At 31.3% G+C, this 15,724-nt stretch overlaps 1 protein-coding gene across 1 annotated transcript; it reads right to left on the reverse strand.

Annotated features, from left to right (window-relative positions):
- Positions 1-557: 557 nt before the first annotated feature.
- Positions 558-4,500, reverse strand: LOC140828137 (cytokinin dehydrogenase 3-like). Its single transcript, XM_073191120.1, has 5 exons — positions 3,843-4,500; positions 2,406-2,533; positions 1,892-2,161; positions 1,308-1,561; positions 558-987 (listed from the first exon to the last, which is right to left on the reverse strand). Exons 1-5 carry the CDS (start codon positions 4,432-4,434, stop codon positions 693-695), a joined length of 1,539 nt encoding a protein of 512 aa, XP_073047221.1. The 5' UTR covers positions 4,435-4,500; the 3' UTR covers positions 558-692.
- Between the last annotated feature and the right edge of the window lie 11,224 nt (positions 4,501-15,724).

The following is a 15,724-nucleotide window of genomic DNA, read 5'->3' on the forward strand; positions in this document are numbered from 1 at the left end:
TTATTCACTTATTTCCTTGATTCACCAACCAAAATATATAATAGAAGTTAGAGTTTTAACTAGAGAGGGAAATTTTGGGACAAAAATAAATCAAGTTTTCTCTCGTTACATCATATAAGTGTATGTCATTGTTAAGAAAAATAACTTTTTTTCCACTAATTTGCTCAGTTTTGGTTTTGGTCTATTAAGTTTTCAAAGTTTGGTTTTAGTACGCTAGCTTTTTAATCCAATTGGTGACTATGCAAGGAAAAGTCAACAATTAACGATGTCATGTCAGTATTTTTCAGTGTCATATCATTATTTTCTGGTATCACTTCGACATTCCAACAAAATAAGTCTGAAATCCAAAAATCAAAATTTGAAAATTTAGCATGCAAAAATCCAAAATAACGAAATAGTGAACCGAGAATCATGTATTAGGTGATGGGAAAAGATTTGGTCCTTTAGTTGATTTAAAAAAAATTTGGATCTTAGTACAATAGTTTGGCAATTTTTGTATTTTTAGTCGATCAAAGTACATTTCAACCATTATATAAAATTCAACAATTATTTGAATAAAGAAAATAGAAAAAAAATTGAAACGATCATTTATTACAAACATATAATTATAAAAATCGTCCTTCTGGGATGGAATATTAATTAAATATATTTTACAAATTTCTAGCCCTCTTGAGAGAATAATTATCCCAGAATCAAATGGAATTAAAAATTCTTTGTCCCGGTGACAATATCATTCTCGGATCAAACTTTGTTTTCATTTCTTGAAAAGAATCCCATTTGGAGCCGAAATGTTTAACCCAATCTTCCTTGGATTTGTAATGTGGAAGATACTGCTTAATCTTGATTCCACTCTTTTCACAAAATTCAAGTATCTCATTATTTAATTTTTCATAAATCTCCACTTCATCAGGCATACATGAATGAAGTAACCCCAGAGTGTAGAAAATTTCCTCTTCCGGTATAACGGCAGACGTCCTATCATCCCATCTGAAGAAAAAAATGAAAATAAATTAAAACGAAAAAGAGAAAAAATGATCCTCTACGTAAAGTTTGAATTTGTCCATCTAATAATCAAGATTTCTCGACTTTGCTGAAATGACATCGGATATTGCTGATATTTATTGAAATATCAAGCACCAACTCTTCCATCCATATATAAAAAGCTAGATATTACACTAGAACCTACATAAATTTTAAACAGGCAAAAACTGACATTTTCAATTTTACGATTTTTCCTACAAAAATGTTATTTTAACGTATTCAAAAAAAAGTATATTAGATTTGAAAGAAATAGAAAAATCTTGTACTTGATTCTGTTAAAAGGGTAGAAAAGGATGGGTCCTGAGGTGGTGTGGTTATGTCTCCTTATGATGTGGGCAAAGACAGCATCATTGAAATCCAAAATGGTTGACTTGGGTACGAACAGATTCAGCCATGGATGAGCTTCCGAGTTATGATTGTCTCCGATCGCAACTCTGCTCAGAAAATCAATCACCGGCACGTCTTTCTTGAATATGAAACCGGAAACGAATTCCAAATCTTTTCCCATAGTTTCGAGTTCCTGAGAGTTAAATGAACAACCACCACAGCGAACAAAATGACAAAATTGTTAAATTAGCTGCATGCATGTTGACAAAACAGTACCCCGGTCCCGAAACAAGTACGACTATTCGAATAAATGACATTAACTGTGATATCAATTATAAGATTAAACACACATTATATACGAACAGCGAAACTTGCAAGTTGTAACCAATAATATATGTACGATATTACAATAAATGAGAGGTGTAAATAATTTTCGAAAATTTCTTAACATAACAATAATTGTATGTAAAAAAAAAACACTAAATCTATTGGCACTAATGCATACATACATGTGTGTGCATACCTCATCAATGGTGTTTGCGGTGAGATCATCATAATATTTGACGACTTCGATGGAGTAGAGAAGACCTTGGTTGCTCTTCAATAAAGAACTGATTTTGGATTGATTTAAGGAAGAGTAAAAGGAAGATCTCCAGTTATTTGGAGGGCTATTGTCCGTAATAAGAGAACCTTCCACATAATCTGGGCCATTAATGTTGCCCGACGAGATTAAATATTCTTGATCTTTTGTGAATTTTGAGAAATCATTATAAATCAATCTCACCCATTTGGCCTAACAAAAAGAGAAAAAGAAAAACATATAGTTATAACGCTTGTCAGAAAATATTGGTTCCATCTCAAAAATAAAAATCCGGTTATGAAGTCCCCATCAAAGGCAGGCGAAATATAATTTTGTTTTTCGGATGAGTAAAAATACTATTTCATGCATGTGTATCGATAATTAGTTTCAATATTATTATAAATTTAATTGAGTCCATAAAGTAAGAAGATCCATTAATGAATTTTTATGTGCTTACTCTTGATGGAGCTTTATGTAGTAGAATTCTTGCCCTGACAATAATGCCAAATTGTCCTAGACCACCTAGGACAGCAAAAAATAACTCAGAATTCATGTCCTTAGAGCAAGTCATGAAGTCCCCCGTGCCTGAATCAAATACATGAAATAAAGACCTTTGGTCTGTTAGCATGGCCAGAACAAGGGACGAAAATACACGATATCATACGTTAATTATATCGAACTTTTAAAGAAAACCATGAATAAAATTTCAATTTTTTTTAATGTGACCGGGGCGACAATTTTCCGGCCATCATATTAAAAGTGCATGGAAAAAAGTAAATCACATGCATGCAAAAAATATATGAAGAAAGATTCTTCCATTCACATGATAAATCACTCAGACTGACTCCAAACTCATCAGTCCAAAAACCAAATACCTTTTGTGACTTTGTACCTAACACATGTAACCATATTCCTAGGCAATTTTAATCCTTAAAATCTACTTTAAAAGATATACAAAATTAGAAATTTTGGCTATAAATAATCATGAAGATCTTATCAAGAATCTCAGGAAAAAAAATTAGAAAATGAGTAATTAATGATGGATGTTTATTGTTCTATTTATTTATTCAACATAAAATATGCAAATTTCCTAAGTATTGCTCCACATGTATATTCATTAGCGAGCTACAAAGTTGATCAGCTCGAAATTAAACGTTAAAATAGAGTGTTTATTTAAAACCAATCTCTTAAAATACAAATTTAATTTATTTTCATCAAATCTTGTCCATCACTTTGCTAGATCCGGGGGTAACTCTCTCCCTAGCACTGTATCAATCTTGGCCCACTTAACATTCTTATAAACCAAAAAAAAAAGTGCAGAAAGCAACAATTCAAAGTGTGTATAAATCATGTTATACATGTGTATGTGTGTATATATAGTTTTGATATGTTATCTATCAACCGTGTTCATCTCTGTGTCCATCAATAACACTCGTTTATTGAATGTGATAAACATATCAAAATTGTATATCGAATAGATAAATTTCTCTTCATTGGTAACCAAATAGAACGATACGATTGTTATATATATATATATATATATATATATATATATATATATTTAAGTGATAATATGCTCCAGAAAGTATATATTAGGTCAGCCTCAGTATGACTTTATGTCAAATTATAATATATACACTCGGTTTATAAGTATAATTGTGATTGCATGCAATTAACTGAAACAAAGTGGTAATTTAATATTACGAAATTTATAACTTGTTATTTCACCTTTTTTTATGGAATACTTAGTGGCGACTATTATGTATCCATTAATCTATAGATACAACGTATATATTGCACATATCACGCGTGACTTTCCTAGTAAATGAACATAAATTTACCTGCCCCGTTAAAAATATGACATAAAACGACATCAAAATAAAATTATTTTTACCTGTAATGACATCAAGTTCATGCACGTTGCTGATCTGAGGACCATGTAAGAACGACTGCCCACTGATTCCGCCATGCGAGAGTGTTCCTCCAACGGTTAAGTACAGATAATCCGTCCAAGAAACCGGCGCAAGCCCGTGTTCTAGCGTCGTCTTCAACACATCAATCCAGGTTTGTTCACCCCCGACGTCTGCGAAAAACCCTAACGCGGGGTTCCACGAGACCCTAACTCGGATCCCGTTTCCAGCCAGGGAAGCCATTTCCACCACCACCCCGTCACCAGCCATCGCTTGCCCTCTCACGGAGTGTCCCCGCCCTCTGGCGGCGATGGAGAAGGGATTCGAGAGGTTGTTCGATAGCTTGATGAGACTGATCACTTCATCGACGGTGGAAGGGTAGAAAACAGCAGACGGGGTTTCTCGGACGAGGTTCCCGTAGTCTGCGGAGGCTATTGAGGTGGATCCGAGGTCTGTTTGAAGAAGTTTTCCGATGTTTTGTCGCAGGATTTCATCTGGGAGTGCTTTAGCCCATGGAGCAACGATGAAGAAGGTGATGAAGTAGAAAACCAACATGGGAGAATGGTTAGCTGCCATTTTCGAGAAGCTGTAATGGAAATGGAGGTTGATTTTTAATTTACAAGGGAATTGCGTGGAAATGGAGAGGGTATTTATAGAGAAGAAAAGGTTGCATGGAAGAAGGGGAGGTGAATCGTGGGGTCTGGGGATAAAAATCTTGGACATGTGATGCATGAATTCATATCAAAGATACGAAAGGACAAGACTTTAAGATGCTACTTTTTTTGCCTATGTTGCAGGTGAACTCGAATTGGTTCACGTTATAATATCTATCTTCTCATAAAAAATGTTAACATTAATTTACATAACACATACACATTATATTAACATATTTATTTTCTTACGTTTATTTTAAAATTAACACTAATTATTTTTGAGTTTCGATGTCCACTCATTCGTCTTTATTTTTATTGTACATTAAATAATACAATTTCAAATTTATTTACACAATTTAAATATTTATTTATTTTTAAAAATATTTATTATGTAAAAGTATTTAATCTTATTTTGTGAAGCGAAGTTGTAAAATATCAATTCAAGGATTGTGGTTATATTGTGACCAAATATGTTCAAATAAGTCGACACGAAGTTGGTGATGCACATGACTGTCACACATTTCGGAATTTGTCCGGAGATAATCAAGAAATCATCGGTTTGAGCCCTGGACGGTTTGTGGGCCGGGGTTTGTCACCTTCATCATTGTACCTATTTTTCACGTGCCCCCTCGTGTTCAACAATCATGTTGTGCAAAATAATGCATGATAACATAATGTATATTTCAACTTTTTTATGTAACAATGACGAGCCAGACCTCCGATAATTGCCCATCGAGCTTGGAACACCCCAAATGTTCGTTCAACATCTTTTATTGCAGCCTCATAACTTTCCTTAAACAATCTCCTTTTGGGATCCTCTAGACAAGGAAAAACCTTCACGAAAGTAGCTCATTCCAGATATATTCCATTTATTAGATAATATCCTTCATATATTCAGTCTCGTTGACCGAGAATTAATCTACATGGAATATCCTTGCAAGACGTTATTGAATATGAGAATGGTATATTACGTGAACCTGCGACACCAAAGAATGCATGCCATATCCACAAATCTTGAGATGCAACAGCTTCAAGCACAATTGTTGGTGACCTATGACTCTTGTAAACTTGCATTTCCAAGAAACTAAGCAATTTTTCCATTCCAGTGCATGCAATCAAACCTGCCCCACATTCCAGGGAAGTTGTGTCTCAGATCAATAAGTCAATTGACGAATTGCAGCCGTGCATTTTGTATTAGTGACAAGCCCTTTTCTTGTCACAGAATCCTCCCTCTACTGAAAATATGATGAACGACTCTCAAGTCCATTACCTGAGCTAAATAATAACTCTCTTTGCATTCGAAATCGTTTTCGAAATATTTGATCTAGATACACCGGGTTTGTAGAGAAATAATAATTAAAGAGCCTCGCGTGCACGACTTCACATTTTCTTTGGATGAACATTCTTCTTCGCCGCATCACGTTATTACTTTGACATGCTTCAACTATTTGGAAGTATCATGGACATTAGCTATTTTCCCGGATCATATTCTTTGACATCAACTTCAACTCGAACTTTTTTTCACTTGTTGAGCTAGAGTTGTTACTATTGGAATATATAGACATTTTGGAGGAAACAAATTCAGGTCTGCGTGTATGCCAATGAACCAGCCACTCCGACTTTCATCCTGGAGACTCAACCGCCCGACCATTAATCCCAATTAAACTTGCAAATTTGGTAAAAAATGAATTTTGGCGTGAGGGTAAGAAAAAACGGCCATTCTAAAGAATATCGAAATCCCAAAGAAACAAACATATGTACATTATCATAATTTTTCTTAAAATGTACATCATCTAGAAATTCATGTTTAAATTACTTTCATGTATGGATGATTATTGCTCTTCACTACAAACACATGAACTCAATGCATGCTTCGAATATATACTTTTAATGAAATTGATATCTAAGTCATTACTAAGAGTGCGAGAAATTTAAAATTTTATTATTATAATATAATTATATATTAAATAAATATATTTCGAGCATGTATTTTTTAGTAACTTGCAAACATGTTCTAGCCGAACTCGAACTCGAGCCTAATTTTTTTTTGTTCATTTTTAAACTCGATTCGGTACATTTACACTCCTAGTCATTACTCGTATAAACTAAATGTCGCTCAATCTTGACACCAAATTACTTTAATGTTTGTTTTGAGACATTTAAAATCATGAATTTTAAAACTATTCTACTTATTTAGATGAATAAAATCTTAAGTCAAGAGTTTTCAAAGTCACTTGCGTACAATCTGGGCACATTTATTAACTATAGTAATTGGTTTCATTTCAAAACCAATTAATTCTATTTGACTAATAATATCTATTCAGATACGATCTCAACGAATTCCGAGCTCAAAATTGAATACAAAAAACATATAATCAAAATCTAACCTACTTTGGCTAATATATATATATATATATATATATACCACTAAAAAAACTATATACATGAACAAAACTTCTTAATTAGGTGGGAAAAAAACTTTGTATTACAAAATTTGGTTCACGTACGAGCTGAGTGATGATATATGGCAATAATTAAAGAATCTTTGAAACAAATCAATCGAGATTTGACGTATCGATGCAGCATTGAAGAGTAATATTCAGAGAAGAAATATGGAGGAAATGAAGTGGAAACGTCCCCCCATGTTTTCTTTCCCGATCATAGTAAGATTACGTTGTCTTAAAAGTCAAATTCTAACCATAATTGCCATGTCAATCTTGTCCCACCAAAATACGTAACATATCCTCTTGAGCACTTGGTATATTTTATTGGTTCTTGTCTCCTATTTTATAAGTTTTTTATTTGCTATTCTATAATTTTTTTGGGTAAGAACTTGAAAACTACTATGTAAGTAAGGGTCGTCCAAGATACAATGAATTTGAAATATGATTTACAAGCATATTTTGTGAAAGTAAAGTTCAAAATTGTGGTTTTCAAATGTTTGTATTTTTAGTTTTTAGCCTTAAGATTTTAGATAGAGGTAATTCATGTTCAGCACTGAATTTTTAGGATTATCACTTCAGTCAGGTTGATTTAAGGAATAAATTTCAAATAACACTCATTATAAGAGAATTTGAAATGCATCGTAGTTATGATTAAAAATGTCTAAATTTATGTTTAATGGATTTGAAATTAATTGGAATGTAGAGATTATGATTAAAAATGTCTAAATTTATATTTAAAAATATGAAGAACGAAATTGAAATGAAACCATCTTGGTTTTGTGTGTACACATCACAATTACCATTAACACCTCGTGTGTATTTGAAATTTAGCCAATATAAATTCATTTAAGCAATGAAACTGATTTGAAATACTTGTCTTCAAATCATTCTATCCAAACACATTTAAAATTTATCTATCAAAAAAAGTCAAAAAAATGTGAAATTCATTATCTAAAATCGATACATTAATTCAAGAACAACCTCTGTATACGACAATAATGTAATTTTCATTTTTGATATTTCATAGTGATCTTAATCGAAACTCGATCAAACCATTCAAATTTCCATGTTTTCCTTACATGTTTTTTTAAGAAAAACATAATCTAGGTTGGGATTCGCATATTTTTATGTCCCAGTCAAAGGACAAAATTCAAATGAAACATTCAACTCAAATCTTTGATGATTTGACTCAAAGATCACACGAACAATAAATTTATTGTACTTTGCAGCTTACGTACGTAGTTAAGATGTATACTATCTCCAATAACTAAAATGATAAAACCTTCTATATGGCATAGTTTGGTACACATGATATGATAAACATGTGATATAAAATATAAGGATAAGTTAATGATAAATAAGAGGTATGATATTATATTTAATGTTTGATATGATTTTAATAAGAGTGATTAAATTTATATATTAGATTGTAATGACAAAATTAACCTTATGATAATAAATTTTATGATTTCAAAGTTGTTGCTTGACTTCATATTTTTTATTTGTTCATGCGTCGATAGTGCTTGCATGATTTATTTATTTTTACTTAATTTTATATATTATACAATATGATAATTGAGCTTTGATTTTGTGAGTCAAGTCAAATATCAATTTTTAAGGTTAATCGGGTGATACTAATAATTTTATTGAGATTTATAAAAATCAATTTATATAATTATCATTTTATATAATATATAAAAATAAATAAAAATATTCATTTGAATTTAATTTCTACCTACTAACATAGATTTATAAAAATCATTTATAAATTGAGGGTAATTAAGTCATTTGTAGTGTATTTTATCCTTAAATTAAAACTATCACACCTAATAGAAGGGATATTTTATCCTTCAAAAAAATTATTTATCAAGGGCCCATGATATTATCATGAGCTTTTTAAAAATGTACCAAACATAGGATAAGGAGGATTATTTATCAATCTCTCCCTTATCCTATGTACCAAACTATGCCTATGAGTATGAGGTTTCTTGCCTAAGAGAAGAAGGTAAATCGAATGATATGTATGAGAGATAATAACAAACACCGACTCTCAAAACGTATCTCACACAATATTCCAATGAAAAATATACTTCACACAAGAATCGATCATACGATTAATGATGAATTTATATAAGCTAGTGGAGCAGTTTAGTGATTAAATTATTTAGAACTTGAAAATATATGATTTTCCAGCTAAAATATACAAAGTCCCTCTGGGATATCATTGGAATAACCAGTTGTACAAACACATTTACTTTTTTATCCTTATTAATTAGTGTTTTAATGGTGTATAAAAAATTGCTGGAAGTGACTAAAACATTTATCTATATGAGTATATTGGTAAGAATAAGAAAATTACAACTAAATATAGAAATTTGATTATATAATTCGAACAAATGAAAAATAAGATGTGTATATGTTTGATATGGAGAAAGTAATAAATAGAAACATATGCAGGAAAGTGATGAAAAATTGAATTACAAATACTAATTTAACTTTGTAAATTAAGCTTACAATTTTGAGTATTCTTCATGGAATTATTATATATTTTCATTTTATTTTAAAAACTAAGATAATAAAAATTAAATTGTTGCTTAATCAAATCATGTTCACTCGTCTTGACAAATAAATTGTTGGTCAAATTAATTAAAATTCTAGATAATTGGATGGAACAAGTAATTATCAACCACTTGATGATAATATTCATAAATTGCTCTACAACGTTTGTCTCATTTGAGAAGCACTTCATCTGACATATGAAACTGACTAACCAAAGAATCTCTCAACCAAGAAATTTTAGCATACGTATGCAATATCTATATGAATAATTATAACTAGACAATACTCTAGATATGATAGATTCGTATAAAATATTTCGAGAGGGACGTGAATTTAAATTCATATTAAATATCGTTATCCAAGATTATCCTAAAAATATAGCGCTAAATTCGGATTTCGACAAAAAGAAATGCGACCTGAAAAATTACGATGAATTTGATTGTTTGCATTCTTAGGTTTTACCTAGAATACCTATGTAATGAAAGAAACCTAGCTTTGAAATCGTGGTCGAAATATGTCTCCCAGCTTCTTAAATAAAATCAAACATAAGTATAAACTCAGTCATGTATCATCTGAATCATGCATAAGATCATACATAAAGTGCAAGAAACATATTACCCAATAAAGACATGTACGTAAATGATGAAAATGGTTGAGTTCGAGTTAGGGTTGATGCATGTTTTGTCACATTAACACTATCAACATTAATATTATATATGTTTTGAAATATGGGTCATTATATACACGATTGAGAAGAGTCGTATTTCATCAACCCATAAAGACAACTTAACCAATAAACATACACGAACGGACAAAAATAATACGAGGAGCTGAAGAAAGTTTGGAACAAGTTCAAGTACTAAAAAATTACAAGGGATTTGACATAATTTTCATGTAATATATAGGCTAGTTGTGAAGTGATTTGGAGTAACATTTAAATAGAAATATTTTAATTTATGTGGCAAAATCCATGAATTAGGTGGTAGCTAGCATAGAGAAGATTAATTCAATTAAGGATGATTTAGGTATTCAGCGACAGTATATTTATTTATTTTTTATATATGTTTTTTAAATTTTTAAGGTTCCATATGTTAAGGAAGTGTCGCATGTTTCCATTCAAATTTTCAATGATTTTGACCTTGTACATTGTATGCTCCAATAGAGCTGAGAGTAGCCCACAAAAATTAGAGATTAAATCACCTTTCACGTCAATTTGTTAATATAAAGTCGTTAGGAGTTAGGGCTATATTATTTATCTTGCCATTTGTGTGTGTGTGTGTGTGTGTGTGTGTGTGTGTGTGTGTGTGTGTGTGTGTGCAATTAATGTTCAATTGACACAAAATATTGATGATGGTAACATTTTAAAAAATAATGAAAATGTAAAAGTTTGAAATGAAATTGTGATGGATTGTTCGATGATTTATTGCTCGTATGTCACAAAAGTTCTAAATTTGGAATGAGATATCAAGTTCGATAACTGTACTTATGTAGGATAACTGTACTCATGCGAAATATTAAAAAATTATGAAACCTCCTTGTATAATATTAAAAGCATTTTAAAACTTTGTGCTTTGAAAAATGATGTACATTTTCCCGCTTTACGGTCGTTATACGTCTGATTTTAACACGAGCTTTTCAAACATTAATAAATTTTTTATATGAGGTTATCGACCATTATACTTTTTTTATTACGTGAAAATCTACACCTGTTACATTTTGGTACGCACTGAGTAAATCCTTAACCTAACACAATATAGTCTGCAAATCACATTAGTCAGATAAACCATAGTGGACAAACTCTGTGTGACAAATTCGTTCGACAATGTGTTGATATGAGAAATTGAATTGATCATACGCTCACCTACTCAATCAATTTAGGCACTCATTTTGAGGAAAATTTCGCCCACATGCTTTGGCTCGTTGTGCTGGTGATCCAGAGGATATACGTTTTGCGTAGAGGATTAGAGGTCCTTAATTATTGTTCAATTTCGGATTTTTTTTTTTTTAATTCTATATCTTTAGCTTTAAATGGTTGGCTTTCCAAATGTGGAGGTGGAGCAAAGACTTGTAAAACGAAAAATATTGTGTATATATTCCAAAATCATTATATCTATATGTGAAAAGGCAATTAGATAATCATGTCCCTAATCAATTTCACGTGCTAAGTTAGCAAATTATTAGCATTATAGACAAGAAATTATTATGTTTCTATGCATGCGTGCATAACATAAAAATAATTATTACGTCTACGGCAATTACTTTTATCCTTTATTGCACGAGTGTCTTTGCCTTGAGATGTTATTTAAAAAATCAGCCTTTTTCCTAAGTTGGAAATAATTTGTTCCCCAAAACTACTTGTGAAGGTAAAAATGCTAAAGATATATTAAAATTTTTATTAAAAAAATATATTTTATAAGTACATATAGACCAATTCGAAGCGAAAAAAAAATACGCGGCACCACGAAGCAGATTAAATTTTATGAATAATTAGTACGATTATTTCGAGTTACAAAATTTAAAGATTATATATTTTCTTTGGAGATTTGATTTTTGGACACAATGATACTTCTCTTTAGACTTTATAATGTTGTGAACATATGGACTTTGATGCCACTTAAAGTGGACACATTAGGGTTGTAGCTACGTTGAAAATTGAAATTAGTTCTAAATGAAAAATCACACTTGGAGACAATAAATTCTTGAGTTAGGCCAATTTGAAAGTTCTCTACAAAAAGATTTATTTCTTTTCTATTTTTTTTCCTTTATTTATTTATTTTTATTTTTGAAAAAAGCACACTGAACAAAGATTTCTGGATCTTCCATAAACAATCGAAACGAAATCCAAATCAGACATTTTTTTTTTTGAGACCACTTAGTTTAATTTTCCGATATTTATCACAGCATCTTTTTTTATTTAAAAATTCAGATTGTGAAAAATCGATTTTGTGACGTATACGAGTTAATGTGAAACTACGGTTTTTTTTTTTGAACTGTAAACCGAAATTTGATCCGTCTATGAAAGCCCGAAATTGTGTTTTCTCGGATCCAAAATTAGAATTGTAACCAAAATCACTGTTCGATTTAGAGCCCCAACAAAATCAGATCCCAATCATGTTGAATCCATTTATTAATATTAAATTTTAGAGTAGGTCTCTTGTGAGGCAAATCTTTATCTTTGAGACGGGTCAACTCTACCGATATTCACAATAAAAAATAATATTTTAGCATAAAAAGTAATAATATTTCACGGATGACCCAAATAAGAGATCTGTCTCACAAAATATGACATGTGAGACCGAACAACACAAATTTTTGCCTAAATTTTAATATCTTATGTACATTGATGATGTATGTACAACAATATCTGTAAAATATTTTTTAGGGAAATTTGTAAAATAACTCTGATTATTTAATTATTTTAAAATATGATCTCCTCAAGTATATTTCTTAAAAAATTAATTAATCAAAGTTTTTAAAAAATATATTTTTACACCACAAAAAATTCAATACAAAAATTCACTTTATAAAAATCTCATTATATGTTAAATACAAAATCTTATTATACAATAGCAAAATCTCATAATATAAGTAGTGATGTAAATATTGTATTACCATATATTTGTTATTGCTTTTGTATTTAATATATTTAATTTGTATAGACCATCCTATCATCTGACCTTGCCTTCTTTGCCCAAATCTTGGGACCATTCGTTCATCCATTGTTAATCGTGTATGTCTGTAATGGGCTTAGAATTTGGACTTCATTTTTCAAAAGCCCATATATATCGGGCCCAAACGAGCATACAGCCATAGTATTTATTCAAACCTAATACTGGTTTATTTATAACCTCAAAAGGCATATCCAAGTTATCATATTAAACAAGATGATCACATGATCATCTCGTGTAAAAAGTACACAGTGCCAAATTCTGTTGTACGCCCCGAGCCCGAGCCCGCGGCTGCGTGACTGCACAATGGGCCCCTACAGCAACTACTTCGTATTCGTCATCGCTTTACGAAAATGATTAGTCCAAGTTGTTATAGAAGTCTATTGTAAGCCATTATAAACTCATTTTAAATTTTTTATTTTTAGATGTGGGACAAGAGTATCACAGCTGTGTTTTCAATATAGTAGAATATCCAAATACCAATCTTCCTCTTCATATTTGGGGAGTGTGGTTTGAGTGGATCTCATGTGAGACCGTCTCACGGATACTAATCTGTGAGACGGGTCAACCCTACCCATATTCACAATAAAAGGTAATACTCTTGGCATAAAAAATTATACTTTTTCATGGATGACCCAAATAAGAGATCCGTCTCACTAATTCGAACCGTGAGACCGTCTCACACAAATTCTGTCGTGAGGTTTTATCGATCTCGAAGACGAAATAACAAGTTTTGACAACTCTTTCAACCAAATGCTTATTTCTATCCCTAAAAAAATGATTATTTCTACTTCCAATATGTAGCAATTGACATTTAATTGAAGTCTAATAAACATTTTATTTGATTGTTAAAAAATGATTATAAATAAAATCATATATTAGAATACTTTTTGTATGTTACAAAATTTTATAATTTATAGAAAAATTTATTTTTCGGATTTTAACTATATTTATTTGGTCTAAAATATTCAATAAACAAATTCTTAATATAATTAAATTGGTTCAGTTTGATTAGGTTTGAATGAGATTCTGAAATTTGAAAAAAAAAAAAAATCATAATCAATTTTTTAAAGAATTTTAAAACCTTACTTGAAATTGATTTATGAAATTATGATGTAAAAATCTTCCTTTCGACCGATTTGCATTATTATAAATATTTGGACCAAACTTTCCGGTCTACATCTCAAACTTGCGACCCATTTCGGAAACAAGTTGTAAAACCCACCGACGCATGCTGGCTACTGTCAATTGAAATCCACATTTCACCATTTTCCAAAATTATATCTCCAAAACATTATTAATTGGTATCATAAAAATTGTCGAAAAAATACTTACTGTGATAAAATATAGCCTCCTAGAGGGTTGAGCAACATCAAGAATGCGGTAAAGTAGACCCTACCCTTGCGGGCACTGCCCGCAGGGTAGATCTAATGGTTCGGAAAAATCCGAGTCAATTTTTTTTTTTTTTTAATACATGGTGGTGGGCCCGGATCACTCATGTGGAGTGATCCGGGCCGTTCCCTTCCCGTGCAGGCACTGCCTGCACGGACAGGGTGAAATAATCCCAAGAATGCCTCTTAATAAAATGGCCGATGGTATTAGCTATTACTTGCGAGTCATGTCACGAAAGAACAAGTGGATGTCAAATGACTGCAACGAGACAAAACTTGGGTGCGGAAGAGTATCAAGTACTAGATTTCCCGTCAAGATAAAAAAAACTCTAAAATATTTGGAAGTTTGTACAGGAGGATGTATCGCTTATTCCATCCCTGATGGTACGCAGAAGTCGCTTTTGAAAATTTGTTTTGTGTTTGCAAGAATGCGGTGCTCAATGCTTTTGATTACGTCTTATTTTGTAGTGTAATTGGCTCAATGGCCTCTACATGAATTTATGGATCATTGGATCTGGACTATTAATTACCTCAGTATGTTAAGTTTGGAACTTGGACATAACTCAACCCCAAAAACTAGCTCAAGGAGGTAGGATTATCCAAGACCATATATACAACTCTCAGATATTTTATTCAACTGATATGAGACAACTAACACATACATCTCACACCAGGAATGAACATCTGGAGCATGAAGTTTACAAATAAACCAATTATTGGTAAAACGAGTGACCCAACTATGTGCAGTCCAACACATAACGATAGAATCTGATCTCTGATATCATATTAAGATTGTAACTTAGACCTAACTTAACTTCAAAAGAATTCAATCACATGTTTGAATAAATGTTTTCCGTTGTATCAACTAAATTCTTTTCGGCAACAATTACTTCATTTATTGACCCATTAATATGTGAGGTGTCAAAGAGCAATTCCCACGTGTAAACATGAACATCTCAAATGCCAATACACAAAAAAGAAGAGAGTCAAGGAAATCATTAATTTAAGCCTCTTCTCTTACAAGTTTTGACCAATTATGGTTAGTTTAATTACCATCATTATTGTTTAAACAACACTTGGCTCATTCCCAATTTAGAAGGCTAACTTTTTCATACTATTAGTCCATCTTTTCTTGCTTAAAAAAGAAAAAG

The sequence above is a fragment of the Primulina eburnea genome, chromosome 3 (genome assembly GCF_022965805.1).
Source record: "Primulina eburnea isolate SZY01 chromosome 3, ASM2296580v1, whole genome shotgun sequence".
Classification (NCBI taxonomy): Eukaryota; Viridiplantae; Streptophyta; class Magnoliopsida; order Lamiales; family Gesneriaceae; genus Primulina; species Primulina eburnea.

Coding starts and splice junctions, on each gene's coding strand:
- LOC140828137 (XM_073191120.1), bottom strand. CDS start 4,434: ATGGCAGCTAACCATTCTCCCATGTTGGTTTTCTACTTCATCACCTTC. Junction 2,162..2,405: donor TACATAAAGCTCCATCAAGA/GTAAGCACATAA, acceptor TCTTTTTGTTAG/GCCAAATGGGTGAGATTGAT. Junction 1,562..1,891: donor CCGCAAACACCATTGATGAG/GTATGCACACAC, acceptor TTTAACTCTCAG/GAACTCGAAACTATGGGAAA.